This window comes from Vulpes vulpes, chromosome 3, assembly GCF_048418805.1.
Source record: "Vulpes vulpes isolate BD-2025 chromosome 3, VulVul3, whole genome shotgun sequence".
NCBI classification, from domain to species: domain Eukaryota; kingdom Metazoa; phylum Chordata; class Mammalia; order Carnivora; family Canidae; genus Vulpes; species Vulpes vulpes.
Window position 1 is genome coordinate 110,162,288 of NC_132782.1, and position 22,558 is coordinate 110,184,845.

Sequence of the window (22,558 nt, forward strand, 5' to 3'; positions counted from 1 at the left end):
TGTCTCCTTTCAAAACTCAAGTGAAAATGTTGCCTAAACGAGTATGCTTCTGCACATATACAAATCCAAATTATTAAAGAGCCTGGCAAGATGGACAGGAACAGAGACTGGGGTTTCAATCCCAGATCTGCTGCTTATAAGCTGTGTGACCTTGGGCAAATTATTCCACTTCTCTGGGCCTTGATTCTCTCCCCCGTAAAAAAAGTAGGCAAGAACAGTATCAACCCCTTAGGCTTATCATAAGGATTAAATTAATTAGTATTTAAAAAGAGTAACAACAGTGCTTGGCACATATGAAACACTATTTCAGCATTTATTAAATAAATAAGCAAATAAGCCTCTGTGCCAAACCTTTAAAGATAAGGAGAAAATAATGGTGTTTGAATGCTGAGAAGGAAGAAGGAAGGTTCTTGGAACTACTGTTGCGTGACTCATTTTGTGATGCTGCATTTCTATTGACATCAGTAACATAGAAAGAAATTTCATTTTTCAGCACTTGTGAGAGGTAACACTGAGTAAATCAGGGAAAAGTAGGTACTTTAATCACAATGACCCATGTCATATTTACAAAGAAAGATGCTCAAAGTAGGCAGCTGTAAAATTTTAAAGTCAAATTGTAAGAAAATATGGACTTTCTGATTTTGCATTATGATCCTATTCACAGTATCCAATTGGAGATTTCAAAAGTTTAATAACTGAAATTCATGTACCTTATCCAGGCTCTTGAAAAATCAGACCATGTATATATTAGTCACAGCACCACTGATATCACCTAGGACAAGGTTTCTCAATCTAGGCACTGCTGGCATTATGGGCTGGAAAATTTGTTTTTTCCTTGGTTAGCATCTCATTTATTTGGGCTGGAAAATTCTTTGTTGTTTTGTCCTCTGCATCCTAGGATATTTAGCGGGATCCCTGGTCTCTACCCAGTAGACACCAGTAGCAACTCCTGTCCAAATTCAACAACCCAAAACCTCTCCAGTATGTTACCAAATGTCCCCGTTGTGAGGGGGGGAGTGAGGAAATTGCTCCCGGTTAAGAACCACTTGCCTAGGGAATCTGTTGAGTGCCCATTTTGTCTTTCTAAATTCAGAATAATAAATTTCAATAGTATCTTGGTATACTGAAATAGAGTCTAATCTCTTATTCTTATTCTAATTATAAAAAGTCTTGAAGCTTTCTTCTCCATCTCTAAATTAGGCATAGAAATACCTATCTTGCAGAGTTAAGAACCAGGGAAAATCTGTTGAAGTTCCCAGTCCAAAACGCAACACACAGAGGCAGTGAGTGCCCAGGTAGAGATCAGCACTGTACGGCTATTCCTATAACTGCTGATGCATCACCACATCATCATCCTCATCATCGTCGGAAGGCCTCTACTCAAACATTCAAATAACTATAATAGATACAACTGGTACTTTCACCTCATTAGCAAACAAGCAACTGATTTCCTTACAAGTAGAGATTTCAATTAAAGAGCAAAGAAATCTCCCAGGTAGCAATTGCAGATGCAGAATTATTACAAAGAGAAAAGGAAAGGCTGCAGAGGCCTTCCTAATAGATAGTCCTTAAGTAGTCCTCTTTCCAAAGCAAAGGTCAGGTATACAGACCACCCTGACACACTTGGCTGTTGCTGGTTTTCTGTGCCGGGTTGACAGTTTCAGGTAAAACGTCCTGGGGCTTCTTGATTGTCTATGTCTGTGAGTATACGTTCTCTGTATGATCAAAGTTTATCAAGCCAGTTGAGAAAAATCTGACCAACTAACCAAAAACTGCCATAAATTCCCTGTGGCTCACTGTGACTAATTACTCTGTAAGTTAAAAAAAAAAAGGGGCCATTTTAAAGAACTGAGCTTTGGCTAATTAGATAAACATGAATGCAGAATTCAGACTTGACTTCTGTAGAAGTAAAGAAAAAGCGATAAATATGCCCACCATTGCATAATTAAAAAAAGAAATCACTGCCACCTTTGGAACATGGATACACTATTTCTGCTGTAATTATATCATTTCTCAAAAAGTCTTTCCTGGCCTTCATGACATTGGAAGTAGCTGAAAGATTACTCACCAACGATTAATGTTAGGGAACTAACAACTGATCTTCTTGCCTTTCCTTTAAACCCAACTGAAATAATTTCACAAGAACTTGCAAATACAAAATTGTGTGAAGAGCGTCCAATTGATCCTATTTACATTTGCTACATCAAAGTATTCAGACATCATAAGTAAATGTGAAATGGGGGCCTTCCAATACCTTATAGGTTATGCAAACACCTAACCAGAAAGAACACTTTGAAATTTTTATGGAGCAGGAAAAATTGGAAGTGTATTAATCTAGGCAGTGAAATTGGGCTTTTTGTCATTTTTAATTGCTTGAATTCATAACCTAGTTTTGCTGAATCAAAAACGAGTTGCTATAGCTGACACAAGCTGTTTCAGGCTTTTGGGTGAGTGCATGCAAGTGCATACACACACACACACACACACACATTGTACAACTTTTTACATAAACTTTGTATCTATTAATAAAAAGCACTCCTGAAGACACCACAGCTATTGGATAATTAAATATGAAGGTTTCCAAGCTGAACACTGTGTGTTACAAGCTGACTTTTAAAGAATTACTTTTTTTAGTACCCTGCAAGCAGAGGGAGGAGGCAGCAGGAATACCAGATAGACATGACTGCTATTTTGTTATATGTGATTTAATTCAAATAAATTGAAATGTGTAATTAAAAAATTCTTCATGACCTTATTTGCTCTTGTTTACTACTGCTCATAATACATGCAAGCATTCAACTCTGCATGAAAATGAAGGAAAGCAAACAGAAGTGCAAAGATGTCCACTCATAAGTATGTACAATGACCTAATGTATCATTATATTCTGGAGTTTTCAGATATATGACAAAATAAAGTTGAAAGTGCAAAAAACTTTAAAGGTCCATGCTTTTCTCTCTCCCTATTTATTTTTTTTCCCTATTTATTTTTATGTTTGTTGGAAAATCAATATGAGATGAGGATTCAAGTCTTATTCAAGGATTTTTGTTTTAATTCCATTAGAATTACTTTCAAAGAACTTGTTCCAATCTACTCTGTGATATTCTGAGAGTAACACATGTGCATTAAAAAAAAATTAGCTACAACTAAAAGTAAGTAGGAGTTAAATCAATAATAGTAAAGTTTTATTATTATTTCACTAAAAAAATCCTTCTTCTTTTGGACCACGTTCCATTTCTCTGGTACTACAAATTCTGTTCAAAGCCTAATAGAAAAACTATAAATTTATCAGCAAACAAGACCAAAATGATCTTTCACTGAATACTCTAATAGTCACTTAGCTCAAGATTGACCCATACAACCAGGTTCTTTGTAATCAAACAGAAAACGATAAAGGGTATATACTCTGATTCTCATACAATATTCTCAAAATATGACCCTTTATTCTCAAGATCTTACAACTGTAGTTTGGAAGAAGGCAATTGCTGCAAAAAGCCCTTTAGATGAAATCTACTTTAACTTTTGTATCATACTCAGGGAGAGAGAAAAAAATTGAGAAAAAAAAAAAAAAACATGTCTGTGATACTTAAATAAGTTGGCCCAGAAGTCAAGTCTGACAGTTGTTTCTCCCAAGTCCAAGTAAATACAGATTAAAATGAATCCACATTCTAAAATTAAGATTGGTAATAGAGAAAATAAAAGTTTGAGGGGCAAGGTTTCAAGAAAAGAACATAAAAATATGTTCAGCCCAGTAAAGTTATAAAGGCAACGTGCAATGTTGTAAAAATCCATCATTTGGTGATAACAGAGAAAAGATTTAGTTCTTTTCATGTAGTAAAGGCATTCCCCAAAGTTGGTTCAAATGAAATGACAAGAAAAGTTTGAATAATCACTTTTATTTATTAGAGTACAGCAGATTATCTGATATTAATTGGTTCTTGAATATGAACAGAGAATTTAAAAAAAGGAAAAAGAAAAAAGAAAAAGAAAATCAAAGTTCCAATTATCCTTCAGGGTGCAAATCATTTGTTATAATAAAAATGCAGTAGTAGAAGATATCTGGAAAGCTTTCTGTGCTTGAAGTACAAAAATAAAGACAGATGGAAAGAAATACAGGTGGATGGAGAGAGAAAGGGGGTAGAAGAGGTGGAAAAAGAAAGAAAAAGAGAGAGAGCAGAGGAGAGAGTGAAGGAGAAAGGAGGAAGAAGGTAAATAAGAGAGAAAAGAAATATTCCCCCATAGATAATACTTGTTCATACTCTTCAGAGAAGCAATTTCCTCTTCATAATCCGTGAGTATTCTAATATAGAGGAAGGACTGGCATGTGTGGAGCGTGTGAGTGGGCAGGTAAGAGTTGACAAATCCTGCTTTCTGTATGAAAATCATGAATGCCGCCCGCATTCCCTATGAACGCCCGCGGTAAACAGCTGTCGCTGACTGCCTGTAGTTTACTTAGTTGAAGAACAACCCTCTTAAAACTTAATCACAGCAAAGCACAAAGGCAAGTTAGTCCATCTCCCAAACACATTTTTAGACTCGTGGCCTCTGGATCTCTGAAGATACGTTTTTGACCAAAAAAAAAAAAAAAAAAAACAACAACAACAACAGGGAATCGCAGTTGAGCAAGATTGTATAGCCTTAAACCAATTTACTACCCAGCTCCCCGAAGAGGATTACACAATCATTTTGGACTGCCTCCCTTCTACACTGCATTCATTTCTGTGTGACCAAAATTAAAACCATATGGACAGAGAGTAACTGATGAGATACCTAAAGATTCTTTCAAAAAGTGACTGCGTCTGCAAGTAATTTAATGAACCATTTCTGAGACCCATTTGGCCAACAAAACTTTCGGATTCAGAATTCCTCGGGGGGGGGGGGGGGGGGGGACTCTTGAGGGAGGGGGAGGCACAGCTCTTTTGTCAACAGAAGTAAGGAAATCCCCAATTTCATTGTAATCTGAAAATAATGGCTCCAGGGATAGGCTGAGGATGGAGTCTTCTAGGTGATCCTTCTAGGCCGATAGATAAATGTCGTATTCAACACTTTGCATATATATATATTTAAATGCCTGGCAGTTAATTCCATCACTTTGGAAGTCAGAGCACATTTCTCCCACTTGATCTCTCAAGAAGGGCAACTCTTGTTTAATTTAATGAGATGATCCAGAGCCTATTTCTTAAGTCCAAAGCGTTTCTGATACAGTCGATGCCATGTCTCTTCCTTGGAAGTCAGGAAAAGCAGGGAAGGTGAGGGCGCACCGGCGCCACCGGCACGGTAGACGTGTCTACACAGACATGCAACACATCTCCCCGCACACGCACACGCATGCACCCCACCAGACCGTGAGCGTGCCAACTTCCCAAAGGCGCGGCCCATCTGGCCAGTCATTTCATGGACCTCCCATTTTAAAGAACCGCGCAGCTCTTGCAGAGCCTATTTGGGACTTTTACGGGGTTTCTTAGAAACGCTTATTCATCGCTGGAAATAAAGTTAAACGGAGCCAATGAGCAATGGGCAATGAAGTTCCCCCACTAACTTCCAGCCCATCAGGGAAAATCGGTGCATCCCCGGACTCCCCCCGGAGCCGCAAATGCCCCTCGCCCTCTCCAAACGTGGTGCGCCCCTGGGTGCGCCCCTGGGTGCGCCCCCGGGGTGCGCCCTGACCCAGCCTCGGGGCTCCCGGGGGCTGGCCTCACGTACCGTGTCTCACTCAGGTGCTGCAAGCGCATCTGCAGCCTCCCATCGCCGCGCCGCCTTCCCCGGCTCCCCAGCGCCGAGTCCCTATCCTCAGCAGCAGCCCCGGAGGCGCACACGCCGCCACCCTCCCTGCGTGAACGTTGGACAGCGGCTGACGGCGGCTCCTCTGCCACAGGCAGCCAAAAATGTCAATTTGCACACTCCTCCCCCCTGTCGCCCGCCCCCGTCCCTCTGCCACCCCCTCCCGCGAGTCAGTGGGCTTCGGGGAGCCCTGCAGGAGCTGCCTCCCTCTCCGCCTCTCCTTCCCCGGCCGCGCTCAGAGCCCTCTTCCCTCGCCTTACCTGCAGGGCATCTCCCACGACTGCAATTAGCTGCCAAGATTTCATCGTCGGCTGCAAAGTGCCGCCTGTTTCCTCCCCGGGAGAACACGGGAGAAGTCCGAGGCAACAGCAAACGGCAGCCACGTGCTAGCAATGTAAATGACTCCAGTCATCTGTCGTGCGCGCGGTGCCCGCGCTCGCCCCGGCCGCCTGGCAGCCTGCCACCGCCGCCAGCAGGTGCACAAGGCGCAGGGAGAGCGAGCGAGCAGCCCGAGCAAGGGGGCATTCAACGCACACAAAGGGAGCCCCCCCCCCCCAGGTGCAGGGGGATGCTGCCGCGCACCCCCTCCCCAGCCCCAGCCCAGCTTCTCGGCCTCCCCGCCAAATTGGACGCCCAATGTGTTTGCAAAGTCTTGCAGCCCGGGGAGAGGAAGGCGGTGGATGCTGAGGCAGCCTGCGTAGGTCCCGCCTCCTCGCTTCCCCGGAGCACTTGCAAAAAAGCACCGAGCAGGCGAGCCCGCTCGCTCGCTCTCCCTCTCCTCTCCTCTCCTGCACGTGTCCCTTCCCTTGTTCTTTCAAGCATTAAATATGTACCACATGACACAATAGGGCACCTTGCACGGTCCTCCGAGTCCACACTTGACAACCAATTTTAACTCACGAGCAGTGGAATGTCTAAAGGCAGGATATAAGCACTTCCAATTACTTGCAGTACTCCTGCATTATTCAAGATGTCCACGGGACAGTATTTATGACTTCCAATATGCTACTCCACGTATAAATACTAGTAAAGGATGGAAACCCCCACCACTCCCTTCCCCCCACCCCACCCCCCCACCACCACCACCACTGCCAAGAGGCTTTCCTCAGTGTCTTCCTCCGAGAAACGTTTGTACTTTTTCTACCAGTTGAAACTTTGGGATCTCAAATCATCTTCCACACCATCTGCTAAATGAAAATGCTCTAAAATATGACCCTGCTTTGGGGAGGAAATACCTACCACGTCCTGCTGAACTTTAGAGATCACCTGGGAGAATGTATTTACCTTGGATAACAATGGCATCACGGTGAATTTCCCCCCAAAAAATCCACATAGATCTGTGACTTTTTTTTTTTTTTAATTAAATGGGAATGAGTTACACCAGGCTCGGGTTATTCCTAGTTTAAATGTTGCTTTGGTTAGAGACCAGAGTCAGTCTTTTGGATGTAGAAAAATTAGGGTGTCTTTTTTTCCTTTTCTTTACAGTCAGAATTGCAAGCTACATACACTAGGATGGCCTTGCTTCTTCAAGCACTTCTTAGTTGAATAGGAGGGAACTAAATTTTATGTATATATAGACTGTATTCGATTAACTCTGAAATATTCATTGGATTCCTGTGTCATCTTCTTGGATACTTTATTTTAGTTAAAGGCCTTGTGCACAAGTGATTAGGATTTTATATATCGGTAAGCAAGTTTTAAAATGCTAATAAATCTTTCAAATATTTATTTGCACATTTATTATAGACCATATCTTGAGGCAATATTTCCAGGTTTTTTTTGGAACATGCCAAGTCCCTTACATAACCATCATCCATCTCTGTCACACCAGTAACAAAATGAGAAGGGGTGTTTTTTTTTTTCTTCTATGCATTAGGACTATTTTAAATATTACATTTATATAGGGTTTAACTTGTTTCCTTATGGAGTTCAGAAATGTTGGTGTGTGTTGTCTCTGCCTGCCTTTTGCACGGGGAGTGGCATTTAAAGGATGCTAAGATAGTATTAGATAGAACTTCCTTTTACAGTGATGGTGCAGTACAGACTACACTGTACTCTCTGATTATTTAAGTTAAGGTCTAATATATGCACATATCATCTCAGGTCAAGGTTTTCAATGGCATTGGGTAAAGTGGCAAAAGGTTTCTAGACTTTTGCTTAACCAGAACCCTGTGTAGTTACAGAGATACAAGAAATAAAGTAGTATTATCACAGCCGAAACTGGCATCCTCAGGGGAGTCATTTGATTCACAAATCAGTTCACAAAGGCAAGGTTATGGGAAGTTAAGAATGGTGGGGGTGGCGGGTGGAAAGATAGCAAACCCTAATTACAACCCCATTGTCCCCGTGTTCCCTGGCACATATGGTCATTTAATCACGGAGTATGACAACCTTGGCAGATGTTGCCAAACCTGGTTATTGATATAAATTGCTATTCTCATGTGTAAGTGCCCCAGCAAAGACTTAAAACAATGTCTGTACTAACCCAAAGGGAAATAAAGGTCCATACTAGCATCTGTGGCAACAAGCTGATGCACAGCTAAAGTGGGTTCCTTGCTTCTACTCCAAGGAAAACAGCAATGAATGAAATCTCCAAACCAAGGACAGAAAGTCTCCCTGTGGGAATATAAACTGGTATCGTGACTACAGAAACCAACTTCCTAGTAGCTATTAAAATGGAAAATGTGCACATCCTATAACCAAGCAGTTCTACTTCTAAGTCTGCCCTAAGAAAGCATATGTATAAGCTACATTCATGGATATACCTGCACCAGTGCTTGTCATAGGGGGAAAAAAGACAAATACCTAGCGGCATAAAAAATGCAATATATCCTATTATGGAATACTATATAGCAGAGAAAAATGACTAGACTATGAATATTCTGTAGCTATATAGGCACAAATATGTATGGAGATGAAAATATCTACACATACTACATAGAATTATATAAACATATTAGTCAAAATTTTGCTGAGATAAAAAAGGCAAGTTTTAAATGATTCATACACTATGGTACTATTTATGAAAGAAAATGCAAAAAAGGAATAATATAATAGATTTTCTATAGTTATATAAATACTTGTGGATATACAGAAAATGACCCAGAGTAGAGGCTGGCCAGAATCAGCCTCTGCCTGTTTATGCACAGCTCACAAGTTAAACTTTTTTTAAAAAATATTTCAAATGTTAATAAAAAGAATAGGAATATATGAAAAAACGTAGTAAATTCCAATTTCCACATCCATGAATGACGTTTTATTGGAATACAGCTATGTCCACTCGTTTAGACATTGTGAGTAAGTACAAAGCTGGGTAGTTACGACAGACCGAAAGGCTCACAAAGCCTAAAATATTTACTTTCTTGCCTGTTACAGAAAAAGTTCCCCATCTTCTGATCGAGAAGAATGGGCTCCAAATTCATAATAGTGGTGGGAAAGGGAGAAGGGACTGCTGTTGATGATGGAGGTGGAGGCCTCACTTTTCCTTTAAAAGAATATTTAGGGGCACCTGGGTAGCTCAGTGGGTTAAGCATCTGACTCTTGATTTCGGCCCAGGTCATGATCTTGGGGTGATGGGATCGAGGCCTGGGATGGGCTCCAGCTCAGCAGGGAGTCTGCTTCTTTCTCTTTCTCTACCTCTCCTTCTGCTTCTCCTCCTGCTCACTCTCTCTCTCTCTCTCTCTCTCTAAAAACAAACAAATCTTTAAAAAAATCAAAAAATCAGACATTTATATATAAATGGTCTTATATGTGTTTTATGTACACAAACCCTGTAAAGATAAATATATATATATGCACATACATATACCTTTTTAATATACTTTATAAGTATATAAAACCCTTAAAAACACCCTATATTATATATTTAAATTTATGGAGGGGTCTGTGTATTTTTTTTTTTTTTTTTTTTTTTTTGCTGTAAAGCGAATGTAGACACCACTTTTAAAGAGTTTGTGTGCGTGTGTGTCTCTCTCTCTATATATATACAGACATACATACCTGGAAGAAAACAATCAAATTTGGTGAGTTTTGGTGGTAGAAATAAGGGTGCTTATTATTTTATTCTTTGTTATTTCAGGTATTTGTCAATTTTCCAAATAGACATAAATGTAAGGTGGTGGACACCCCCGGCCATGTGAGTTGTGACAAGTGAAATTGTGCCAATAGTGTTTTCCTCCCTCAGAAACAGCCTTTTCTCATCAACTGTTGAATGATAAGACCTTCAAAAACACATCAAGGTTTAGCTTACATGCACCTAACATTTCTGGAAAATTCCAGTATCTAATTGCTTCTTTATAGGAAAAAAAAAAATCTAAGCTTCAATGCACTAAAGATTTTTATAAAAATCAATTTTATCCTTAAAGTAAAATGCAACATAGATTATCCCTTCTGCTGGAAGTTATGGTAATGACCTACTGAGATATGCCTCACAATACAGTAATATTGCTTCTTTACCAGTTTGAAAACATTTTCCTATAGAAAAGCACAAAGCAGGTTCTATCTGAAAAAATAAAATAAAATAAAATAAAATTACATAGCAACCACATTGGTGCTTTGTAGGATTAAAGCAGCAGGACCTAATGATTTTCTTCATCCTGACATCTAATAATCCAGTTGCATCAGGAAAGGTGAGCTTAATGAAGCATATTCAGATGGGAGAGCATACGATTTATGATACGCTTGTTGTGGTTATATTCCTAAATGGATCCCATTAACTCAACATTGGTTGCTGGTAAATGGCCACATCTCCTAATAGACAAACGCATGAATCACCTGGGCATATTTTAGAAGTGTGCTCTACAGAATGGTTCACCTTACAACTTTACACTAGGACCAGGTGAATGACTTTCTTTAATGAAGCTTAGCAGACTTTCTTTGAGCAAGAAACAGAATTACTGCAACAGAACATGCACTCCACCGCCTCATCATTTAGCATGTACATATAACCTTATCCTTGGGGTGGCATGTATGAAGCACATTTACTGAGAGGATTTTTTTTTAAGATTTTGTTTATTCATGAGAGACAGAGAGAGAGAGAGAAGCAGGCTCCATGCGGGGAGCCTGACGTGGGACTTGATCTCAGGTCTCCAGGATCACACCCTGGGCTGAAGGCGGCGCTAAACCGCTGAGCCAACCAGGCTGCCCGACTGAGAGGATTTTTTAAAGCAGTGTGCTAAAAAAACAATTATTGTTTTCAATCCTTTTTATAGTTATAAAAACAATATGTGTTTCTTTTCTTTCTTTCCTTTCTTTTTTTTTTTTTTTTTACAGATCTATATCGTTACATATTTTCTTATTTTCTTTTCAGTGAAGGAATTCTTTAAGTCCTTGAAAGGTACAGCATCACACAGATGTTACGGCCAATGGCTTTAGCAGGAAGGCTGCTTTGGAATTTGGCATAAACCACACCACTGTTTTCCTGAGTGTGAGTCACTTTTCCCCAGATTACTCTGGTTTTGTTCAGTTTGCCACCAGGAGTCACTGTGTTGTTCTCTGCTCTGTACATGTTAAGTAATTCTCTTGCCTAGATAGAATTCAGTTTCATCTCAAGCATAAACACCTTCAATTTTAAGAAGTCCTATAGGCTCCCTCTGGTTCCAGAGACATTGCTTATAACTAGCAAAAATGGCCTTGGGCCAAAGCCTCCAGATATATTTATTATTTCAGGAGTCCTGATCCCAGCGGGCTTGCCCCTACATATCAGCAGCAGGAGCTTCCCTCACCTCATAATTATTTATTAAGGAAATCTGAAAAAATTGGGAAAGCATAGGGAAAAAGTCACTTATTTATCACCCAGATAGACACTAGACACGTGTAATGCACTGCAAATCTGTCCACTTCAAAGATTTTTTTTAAATATTTATTTATTTTAGAAACAGCGAGCTAGCACAGGAACCAAGGAGGGACAGAGGCAGAGGGAGAGAATCTCAAGCAGACTCCTGTTGAGCACAGAGCCCAGTCATGGAGCTTGATCCAGGACCCTGAGATCATGAGCTGAGCTGGGTGGAAACCAAGAGTTGGATGTTCAACTGACTGAACCACCCAAGCGCCCCTCACTTCAAACATTTTTCCCTGCATACATGCCTTAACAATCCTGAGTACATAATAGACATTTTACCATATAAATTGCCTATAATATTTTTGTACTTTGCAATATATCATGAAGATTTTCTGCCATAAAAAAATTTTAAAGACATCAATTTTGGTATGCCACTCAAGGGAAACAGTTTATTTTCACTCTATTTTAAATAACACTGAAATGAACATCTTATCCATAATGTTAGGAGCTTATCTTTGTTCATTATTTCAAGATAAATATTTGGAAGTAAAAATACTGAGTCAAAATGTGGGTACCATCTTTAGGATTTTAGATATAAAGAACCGGAATTCTGGAATGTTCCATGAATCCATATACCCAGTAACAGGATAAAAGAGAACCTATCTCACCCTGGGAATAATTTTGAGCCAACTATTTCTTCTTTCAATAATCATCCTCCTGGCTCTGGCTCAGTTCCTCTCCCATCCACCTCCCCCAATTGGGCCACCACACCATTGCATGCTAAATTAGCATAAAAGAGCTCAAACATAGAAAACAAAGGTGGTAATGGGGAGCAATTTAAATCTAAGCTTATTTAACCTAAGTGGCTAGTGGCTGCCTATTTTGTCTTAATTGCCTTTTAAACTAAAATCAATGTTAAATTACCTGAACAACAGCTTCTGCACAATTGCAAACTGAAAATTCTTTAAGTGCCTCCTCAAAAGCCTTTGGCTCTTGTTTGGCGGGCTGACAGTAAAAGAGTCCCTTTCTTCTTTACTGTACTCCAGCTTTGGACTATGGGACATGATTCAAGGATGGACATTCCTGAAAAGAGCCACCATATCTGCTCTAGGATGGGTTATTCCTTGACAATGCGGTACTGAAAATGGAATCTGAATAATGAAAATGGAATTTGGATAACAGTCCTTCCTTTCTTCCTTTCCTCCCATCAACAATGAGAGACTGTCTATACAAATGGAAACCCACCTATTCAAATAGAACTCGGGCCTATGATTTGCAGCAACCAGCCCAGGAAACCAGCCTGCTATCCACAAATCATACATGGCGGAAATTAGACCACTTCTGATTTCCATCTCTGGTGATCAGCACAGGAAGCCAAGCAAAAAGCCCTATAACAACTGGCTTAGAAACAGCCATGACTTGGATAGTAATAGACAGCTTTCCTAATTTTTGTATCCATTTCATAACTTAGGACCAACAAGAGAAAGGCCGATAGTCATATAGAATGTCCTACTTCTACTTGTTCTACCTGCAGCCTTCCCAGGACACAAGCCTCCAATTAGGGCACATCTGAAGGCTTCTCTCTTTTTTTTTTTTTTTCAACTCTAAAGTTTCTCACCCTATTGCCTGATGTTGAGTCTCTGACAAAACACGAGTGACAATGGCTAACTCCCTTGCTGTAGCACGCTCTGAATAAACAGTCTTTGCTTGTTCTCATTTGGTTGGTGTTTGTTTATTTCTACAATGATTACTTATTTTCAATACTATGTTAGGTAAACAAGTTAGACAAAACCCTAGCCCTCAGGGAGCTTATGTTCTAGTGGGTAAGACAGACAATAAACAAGATAATGACAGATTTTAGTAACTTCTGTGTATGAAATAAAGCATGCATTGAGATGGGGATGTAATTGGGATAGATGCCTCAGATATGATTCTTGGGTTGTTAGAAGTTATTACATGGTAGAGCCTCCTGCTTTTGTTTCCTTCAAATACTAATTGAACACATGCCATCTAACTTACACAGCTGAGTCTCACACACACACACACACACACACACACACACACACACACAGAAAAAAAGGCAGACATGTCCTCTGCCAGCAAAGAGCCTCTCAGGATGATGTCTGCTCAGTAATAACCAGAACACAAAGTGGACAAGTAGGTAGGGCCAGAAATAAGATTCAGGTTATGACCTATGAGGGCTAAGGAGGCAGTAGGGAAAACCTTTCAGATATTACAAGGTATCCTCAGGCCCTGGAGTGGAAGATTGCAGTGGATAGTGAAGGGGTTCAGGACTCCCTACTCCAAAACATAGCACCTCGGTAAACTGAATATTTTAAGCTGAAAGAATCTGGGTAGTAGCAGGTGCAAGAAAGACTCTCTGATCTCCTACTCACCATCTACTCTGAGTCAGGTCATAAGATCTCATGGGATTGGTGCCCTCTCTGTACACGGAGGAAGGAACACTCTTATCTCCAAAAATGGAGGGACACTGAGAGGACTTGCTAAGATCTCCCCAGTTTACCATTTAGCTCATATCACATTTCCCCATGACTTCTGACTCTTCATCAAACCTAATATAAAAATGTTCAGACTTAACCACTTCTTTGGGTCTTCATTTCCATGTGAAGTCTCCTATGACACATAAAACTTACATTAAATAAATGGTTATGCTTTTCTCTTGTCAATCTGTCTTTTGTCAGCATAATTTACAGAACCCCAGCCAGCACACCTGAGAGGGGAAAAGACTTTTCCTCCCCTATGTGGGGAGAGGTACACACATTATTACTGGTGTTTCTGTATGTAATTCCAGGATGGACACTTTTAAGACAGAAGAGGCTTGCTTGGAGATAACCTCAAATGCTCATGATATCTTCTTTAGAACAGTTTTCCCCTGAGTTTCTTAAATAGGTGATTGCACAGACATTTTGAGAAACAAAAAGTCATAAGAGATTAGAAATTACTTTTTTCCCCAAATCTCCTCACCCTGTAGGTCTCAATAGTATGTCACCCTACAAAGGAAATAGGGAAATACAACAAGACTCCTAATTCCAATGACTTAATTTGGTCTGGGCCCAGGATACAATAAAGGCAGAAATCTTACACATGTGAGGGTGTCCTTTACTCAAGGTTTTAAGAGATGGAAAGGCTGTTAATGCTAAAGGCGTGTGTAATACTCACTCAGCCAACATCTCTCTGTGCCCATCACAGAGATGCCAATCACTGCCCCCTACCTTTGCAGGGTTTCTTAGAGAAACCTCTCCTCTTGTGGCCCCACTTCAACCAATCCCCAGTCCAGGAACCAGGGTCAGACACATAAATCTCTGGTCAAATTAGAATCACTCCTAGAGAGACTTTTGGAATTGGGAAAGAGATGGGAGTGGCAAGCTCTGATAACTGGACTTGAAAGACTGGATAGATTTTCAAGGTAGATAGAGTTTGATGAGTAGTCAAGAAAAGCAGTCTATAGAGAGGTAAAGAAGTAGAGAGAAGAGACCTCTAGAAAGAAATGGGAGGAAGGAGGGAGAAACAGAGAGAGAAGCAGAAACAACACTCTGGCCCCACAGAAAGACAGAGATGGGGACAGCTGTTGTCTTGGCCACTGAAAGCTTTCTTCTTACTTCCATATTCCTTTCTTTCCCACGTGCTTCTGATTCAAGCTGACTTCTTGCAAAGTCCTACAGACTCTATCCCTGCTAGAGTCTCTAGACACAACTGGGATTGCACAGGACATAGCCAGCCCACAAAGGAGTCCTCAGATCCCTCTGCTTTACAGAAAAGCAAAATATCCCAAAGCTGAGATGAATAAACTTCTTCCCTGTGTCTCATGATCTTTCATGAAGCATAGCTAGTGGGCCAGCCTGTCAGAAGTGCAATTTAAAAACTGAGTGCTAAAATAAATACAAATTCTCTGACACTAGAGGTTTTGTTAGGCTTTTTTTCTTTCCATTGTAGCATGAAGATGTCTTCCCATCTAAAAATGTCACCAAAAATATAATTGACTGATTCATTCTTTTAACATCATATATGTGAATGCCCACTGACTTCCATATATGAATTCCAGAATCTTTGTCAGGCCCAGAAATACAAAGCTAAATAAGTTTGTTAAAGAAGCATTATAATATAAAACAGCATTATAATTATATGCATTATTATAAGTTTATATATTTGAAATTTAACCTAATAAGATATGTAGACATATATTATGTTATAATTATAAATGACATAAAATGTGCTATCCACCTGCTTGGTATAGGAGCCTTTTTTGCTCTGCTTAAGGTCAGAAAGCAGGTTGCAAAGAATTTGCAAAGGTAGTGATGCTTGAGTTAGGTTTTAAAGGAGTGGTTAGGAAGGCCACTCCAGGTGGAGTATGGGAATGGACCACTGTAAGCAGAGAGATCCATTAGAGACTCTTTTATTACAATTCAGCCAGCCATACGTGGTTGCAGAAACGTCAGCTATAAACAATGTCTAATCAAGTTTCTATATATGAATATATATGAATATTTAAAATGACTGATAATAGAATAATAAAGTATTCACTAAGCAAATGTCTGTTTGCCAGCTGCAAAGTATATGATTAATGAGTGTTTGCTAACTACAGGGCTTACTGTGTGCCACGTATGAGTAAGAAACAATGGTTATGGTTGGCACCATAAACCCTTATTACTAGTAAGATGGAAGTTATTCACCCATCAACAGCTTAGCCCACACAAGATACAATATAGGATTGTGAGGTTCCTATTTGCTATTCTATAGGTCTTGATGACATTGGAGGATTTCTAGCTCCCATTGAGTGACCCTATGGGATATAAGGGCACTCTGGGAGGCTGGGATGATTCCTTCTGCAGGAAGCTCAAAGTTCCAGTTCTGAGGAGTCACATGTAATCTTATTCATGTTATACCCATTCGACTGGAACATGGGATAGTAAGGAAAACAAAAGAAACAAAACCCAATGTGAACACTGATAGCAATTGTGCAGGCATCCCAGGTGCTGCGCTTATGCTGAGGAGTGAATATGAAATAGGAGATGAGAATCTGCTCTTCACTCCTGGGTTTTGGGCTCTCAGATACCCCTCAGAGCAGGGGCAGCTCACTTACCTTAGTGTGAGTCTCCTTTTTAAAGTCACAACTTTTCACACAGCATGCATGTCCCCTTCAACAAACCAATGCCTCATCTGGTGTTTAATCAAAGAAGAATTCATTTCAGAGCTGGATTAAAATTTGGCTGTGTTGGATCTCCTAAAGAGACAATGGGCTGGGTTTTGACTGAAGCCTTCTGAGGGGACTGCCAACAGGTACAATTGACTCTATGGATGGCTGCATTTTCAGAACTTCACCAGCACAAGAGGCAACCATTTTATTAGTTACTAGGATCTGATGATATTGTTACAAACACCTGGGTATGATTTTGTTTATTTTCCATTCTACTTTTTATATTTTACCCCGTACTTTTTCTCTTTTCTTGCCCCTTTGCTTTCTTTTCTAGCTGATCCCCAATTTCCTCTTGACAAAGCCCTGACAATGACCTCACACAACCATCTACATTCAGGTTGTGATGCATACACTGCATACTTTTTCTATCTGCAGTTCTCTGTTTATTTTTATTTTTTTAAGATATTATTTATTTATTCATGAAAGACACACAGAGAGAGGCAGAGACACAGGCAGAGGGAGAAGCAGGCTCACTGCGGGGAGCCTGTTGTAAGACTTGATCCCAGGACCCTGGGGTCATGCCCTGAGTCAAAGGCAGATGCTCAACCACTGAGCCACCCAGACGTCCCTATCTATAGTTCTTTTCATTCATGTAGTTCTTTTCAAGGGTCAAAAAAAAAAAAAAAAAAAAGAATGACAGAACTTTCAGATCCTGGGACATGTTGTCTATGAGAAAAGTTAGGCAAAGAGGAAGGGGCAACTGAGCAAGATAAGAAAAATGAGAGCACATTTTTAAAGTCTATGCTGAATATTTTAAATGTTTTAACAAAGACACCCAAATACAGTGACTTTATTTATCTTTGCAAATGCAAAACAAAAATAAAGTCATTTAAGGGCTATTTAACAGATGACAATTTTCATGGCAAAATTTTTTCCCATTAGAACTGTTAATAAAACAGAAGGTACTATACCAATCACAGTGTGAGTGACGACAACATGTCAGTCATGATTTTTAGACCTAATTCTGTTTTAAATGTCCCACTGCAGATGGCAATGTCCTAAACTATAATTGTGCCCTTTACCAAACCATTCCAGGGGTTGTAAAAAAAAAATAATATTTTCTGCATAAAAGGCAGTGTGGCCCAGCAGTGGGACACAAGTTTACCAAGTTATATAATGAATTGCAATTCTGAATCTTGCAATTTTGCCAATGTATCTGGGTGACTTACTTTAAGTCTTTATTTGGAAACAAAACAAAACAACAACAACAACAACAAGCTAAAATATAGGCCCTTCATGATCAAGAAACATAAGCCAAATAGGCTTCTTGGGCTCCTATGATCCTTACTCCCACTACAATGTGGAAGGCACTGGACATTTATCTACCTTATGCAATAAGTCTACTCTGCAGTAAGAGTAGACTTCAGAGTGGTATCCTTTTGCAAAGAAAAACATCATCCGTACCTTACACACACTCTTCAACTTCCCTCCCCTGTCCCTTAGGCATGGACACAAATAAACTCTGTTTCTTTGGTATTTCTTCTTTCTTAGCTCTAAAAATAAGGAATGCTCTGGCCATAAGATAACCAAAAGAGACATAAAAAAAAAAAAAAAAAAAAAGCTTATTCTGGGCTTTTTCTATTAACCCTTTACTGATCAAGTTCTTCTGTCTTAACAGAGGTATAGAGTTTGAATAATCAAACATAAGAACTGTACATAAATACAAAAGCCACCTTTGGGTGTTATAATTTTCTGCTTTGCAAAATTTTCCCTGTAAACACCACTAACTAATGGCAAAGGAGATCTAAGCCCTATCCCTAGGGTTCTGGAACCATAGATGAAAAAAATCCAATGGCATGTAAATGAACTTTGATGTCTCATGCTTTCTTTTAAAAATTCATGTGCCTCCTCTTACCTATATATTTGTTTGCTGCTAACATAAAAAATAATACCTTCCCTCCAAAATTTTTGCATAAAATTGATGCTTTAGGAAACCAGTTGTATGTACTCAGGCTGAGAGTCCCTGTCTCATCAAATTATATTTCTAGGGGTATAAATACTGTAGTTTAGGAAACCCAGCTACTATAAAGTCACCTTGCCTGGATATTTATGCACACCATTATACCTAATAGTAACAAAAATTATTATAATAACAATGACAACATGATTAAAAATAAGCACCATATTAATGCAATCTGAGTTCCTGGTGTTGCTTACACTTTACATATAACAAGCCATTTAATCCATCAACATCATTAATCACAACCACAATGAGAGATCACCTCATACCTGTTAGAATGGCCCTTATCAAAAGAACAAAACAACACAAAAAATAAAGTGCTGGACAGGATGTAGAGAAAAGTGAACCCTCGTGCACTGTTGGTGAGAATGTAAATTGGTGCAACTGCTATGGAATACAGTATGGAGGCTCCTCAAAAAAATAAAAATAGTATTATCAATTGACCCAGCAATCCCACTTCTGGGTTATGCATACAAAGGAATTGAAATTAGGATCTCGAGAGATCTGCACTCCTATGTCCAGCATTATTCATAATAGTCACATATGGAAATATCCTAAATGTCCATGGATGGATGAATGAGTAAAGAAAATGTAGTGTGTGTGTGTGTGCACATGCGTGTGTCTGTGCATGTGTGTGTGTGTGTGTGTAGTGGGATATTATTTGGCCTTCAAAAAGATGTAAACCCTGCCATTTGCAACAATATAGATGAACCTGGAGGACATTATGCTAAATGAAATAAACCAGGCACAGAAGGACAGACAATGCATGACCCCACATTTATGTAGTGTCTAAAATAGTCAAACTCATAGAATAAGGTAAAATAGTGGTACCAGGGATGGTTCAGGGAGGAGGATGGAGAGATGTTGGTCAAAACATACAAAGTTACAGTTTTATGAATAAGTTCGGGATATCTACTATACAACAGAGCCTATAGTAAATAAAACGATGTTGTACACTTAAAAATTTCTTAATAGGGAAGTTCTATGAAGTGTTCTTACTGCAAAAGGAAAAAAAATATTTTTAAAAAGAGGAAACTTTGGAGGTGATGTATAAGTTTATGGCCTAACTTGTGATGACTTCACAAGTATGAACTTATCTCCAGACTCATCGTGTTGTGTACATTAAATATCTACAGCTTTTTGTATGTCAATCCTACCTCAATAAAGTGGCCTAAAAATATATATGTATATGTGTACATATATAAATTAAATATAACTAAGATCATAACTAAAATATAATTAAACCTCTTCATGTCATTAAATGCAATTCATATAAATAAATAATAGAAGTGGTTAGATTGATTACATTTAATCATATTAAAGTCAACATGGAATGGGAATGCTGATTCCCAAATAAGGATTATTCAGGTTCCTGTACCTTTCTGCCTAGAAATCAATCTGAGTAGATTCTATTTTTTTTCACTTAGTCATATCACTAGAATCTAAGTATGAGCATTCACACTGAACAACATGCTATGATTCAAAGTCAAAGAGCCTACAGTAGTTCAAAATACTTTAGAAGGATAATAAAAAAGATGAAACTCTGACTTAAGCCTCTTTAGATACATGTTAGGCTAGTTCTTTATCCCTTGATTTCTTTCCGCAAGAGATTCCTTCTATGCAACTGGCACCATGATAGCGGAGAGAGGATATGTCCAATCACCTTACACCCAGCAAGCATCGGCTCACAGTCAGACATATCTAAGTTTGAATTCTGGATCTGTGAAGTTCCAAAAAATTTGGCAAGTTATTTAAATCCTCCTGAACACCCGTTTCCTCACCTCAAAAAATGGGTTTAATACCAACAAATTCAGATGGTTGCTGAGGGGATTAGATAACATATGTGGAAGTACCTAACATAGTCACAGTGGGAGGGAGTAGGCATTCAAAAATATTTGAAAAATAAAATTATATCAACATGCACTCAAGAAGAGGTACCTGGGTGGCTCAGTCACTTAAGTGTCTGCTTCTTGATTTTGGCTCAGGTCATGATCTCAGGGTTGTGAAATTGAGCCCTACATCGGGCTCCACACTGTGCATGGAGCCTGCATAAGATTCTCTCTCTCCCTCTGCTCCCCCTTCACTCTATCTCTCTCTCTCTCCTTTTCTTAAAAAAAAAAATTGTACTCAAGAAGATTATAACCACTGTTGGTTATGAAATATTTTTTTGGTAAGGATTAGCTAGAAAGTTTAAAGGCCATACACACATTCATACATATATAAATATATAGTTTTCAAGTTTTTTACCAAGTATATCAATGACCCAACTCAAACTTCAGTCTAAATCAGGAATGGGCAAACTTATTTTATATAAAGGGCTAGAGAGCAAATTTTTTTTCTGCTTTGTGAGCCATATAGTCTCTGTTGCAGCTATTCTGCACTTTTAGCACAAAAGCAACCATAGATAACATGGAAACAAATGAGCAAGGTCGTGTTCCAATACATGTCACTTCAGGACATATATATTTCTTTATAAGTGAGAAGACTTCAGTCTGAGTGTGCATTAAAAGTGCAGGTGAGGATACAGCTGTTTTACTTTCTTTGTAGATTTTAGAAACTGAGTCCTAGGAACTCAAGGGTTGAGTTCAACTGCCAAACTCAAGACAGAAATGAAAATAAAAGATGTCTGGTAAAGGATGGAATCAAATGCACTGTGTTATCTTGACTCTTATAGGTTCCTCTACATTGTCAAAAGAAGAATAGCACCATTAGGGGGCAGAAGGTATAGAAAGAGTGCCTTTCATCTCCCTGTCAAAGAAAACAAATAAGTAAACAATAACAAAACTCACTCTACCACTTTTTTTATTTTTCCAAATAACCTGCTCCGCCTTGTTCTGCAAACATATAAAGTGTTAAACAACCACTCTGCCTAAGTAAAAACCTACTCGTATGCGAACAAGAGGACAGAGATTGAACGTAGTCATAAAAGGTAATTCCATAAGAGCAACACTTGCGAATGTGTCCAGGGCTTTCAGGTTTATAGAACATTTCACAAACACTCACTATTATATACTGTTCATGATAATCAGGCTAGATCTGAGAGACTGTGATTATTATGCCCATTTTGCAAAAGAGCATATGGACTTTCCAGAGCTGGTAAGCACCTTGCCTGGGGGTAACAGAGCTAATAAATGATGGCTTACAACCAACCCCAGAATCTTTCTCTTGGAGGCTTAGATCTCCTTCTGACAAATACTACTATCTAGTTTTAATGCACTGCTATCCAGTCAACTTGGCTTAAACAAACACGGTAGGAAGGAGAAAAGGTGAAATGCATTCAGCAAAGTGATTAATGCTGTTGCTGAGTAATTAATGCTTTGAATATGATCCGTAATCCATATGGAAGGTGTAATCAAAACATGAGAGAGGTGACCTGCCCACTGTAGGGTAAACCTTTGCAAAATACTAACTATGGCAGTGATTTTAGGGCTGCATCTTCACTGAGGAGCTGTTTACCTTACGGGAAAAGATTTTGGGTTTTGGTGTTCAAATGTATAATTGCCCTTCCTTTAAATGTCAGGTGAAAGCAGACCAGATGGCAATTTTGTAATCAGTCCACTACTGATATACATTAAATTGGATATGACTTTGATATTATAAATAATGGTACACTGAGCCAAACCTTTTCACACGGATGCTTTTCTACACGGGTGTGGCGATTTTCAAAAGATAAACCAGTTGAAAACATTTGTGCTATGGGGCTAATTAATAAAAGAGGCACTGCTGGTTGAAATTACATCATATATATATATATGTTTATTTATATATAAAGCCTTTCAAAGGCTGTATGAATTTACCACCATCAGTATATGAGGACTTGTGTTA

At 39.2% G+C, this 22,558-nt stretch overlaps 1 protein-coding gene and 1 pseudogene across 29 annotated transcripts in view; both read right to left on the reverse strand.

Annotated features, from left to right (window-relative positions):
- RBFOX1 (RNA binding fox-1 homolog 1) overlaps positions 1-22,558 on the reverse strand; it is a 2,027,925-nt gene that overhangs the window by 1,039,587 nt on the left and 965,780 nt on the right. For 7 of the 29 annotated variants that reach the window (XM_072753938.1, XM_072753942.1, XM_072753926.1 and 4 more), the window contains exon 1: positions 5,702-6,021. The exons of 16 other annotated variants lie outside the window; for them this stretch is intronic. Coding sequence is in view for 6 of the 13 variants with exons in the window: in XM_072753908.1 (XP_072610009.1) it covers positions 6,040-6,084 (45 nt within the window). In the remaining 7 variants the exon portion in view is untranslated. 6 more of the 29 variants (XM_072753919.1, XM_072753909.1, XM_072753913.1 and 3 more) reach the window with 2 other exon arrangements.
- On the reverse strand, positions 10,883-12,622 carry LOC112923222 (large ribosomal subunit protein eL33-like; annotated as a pseudogene).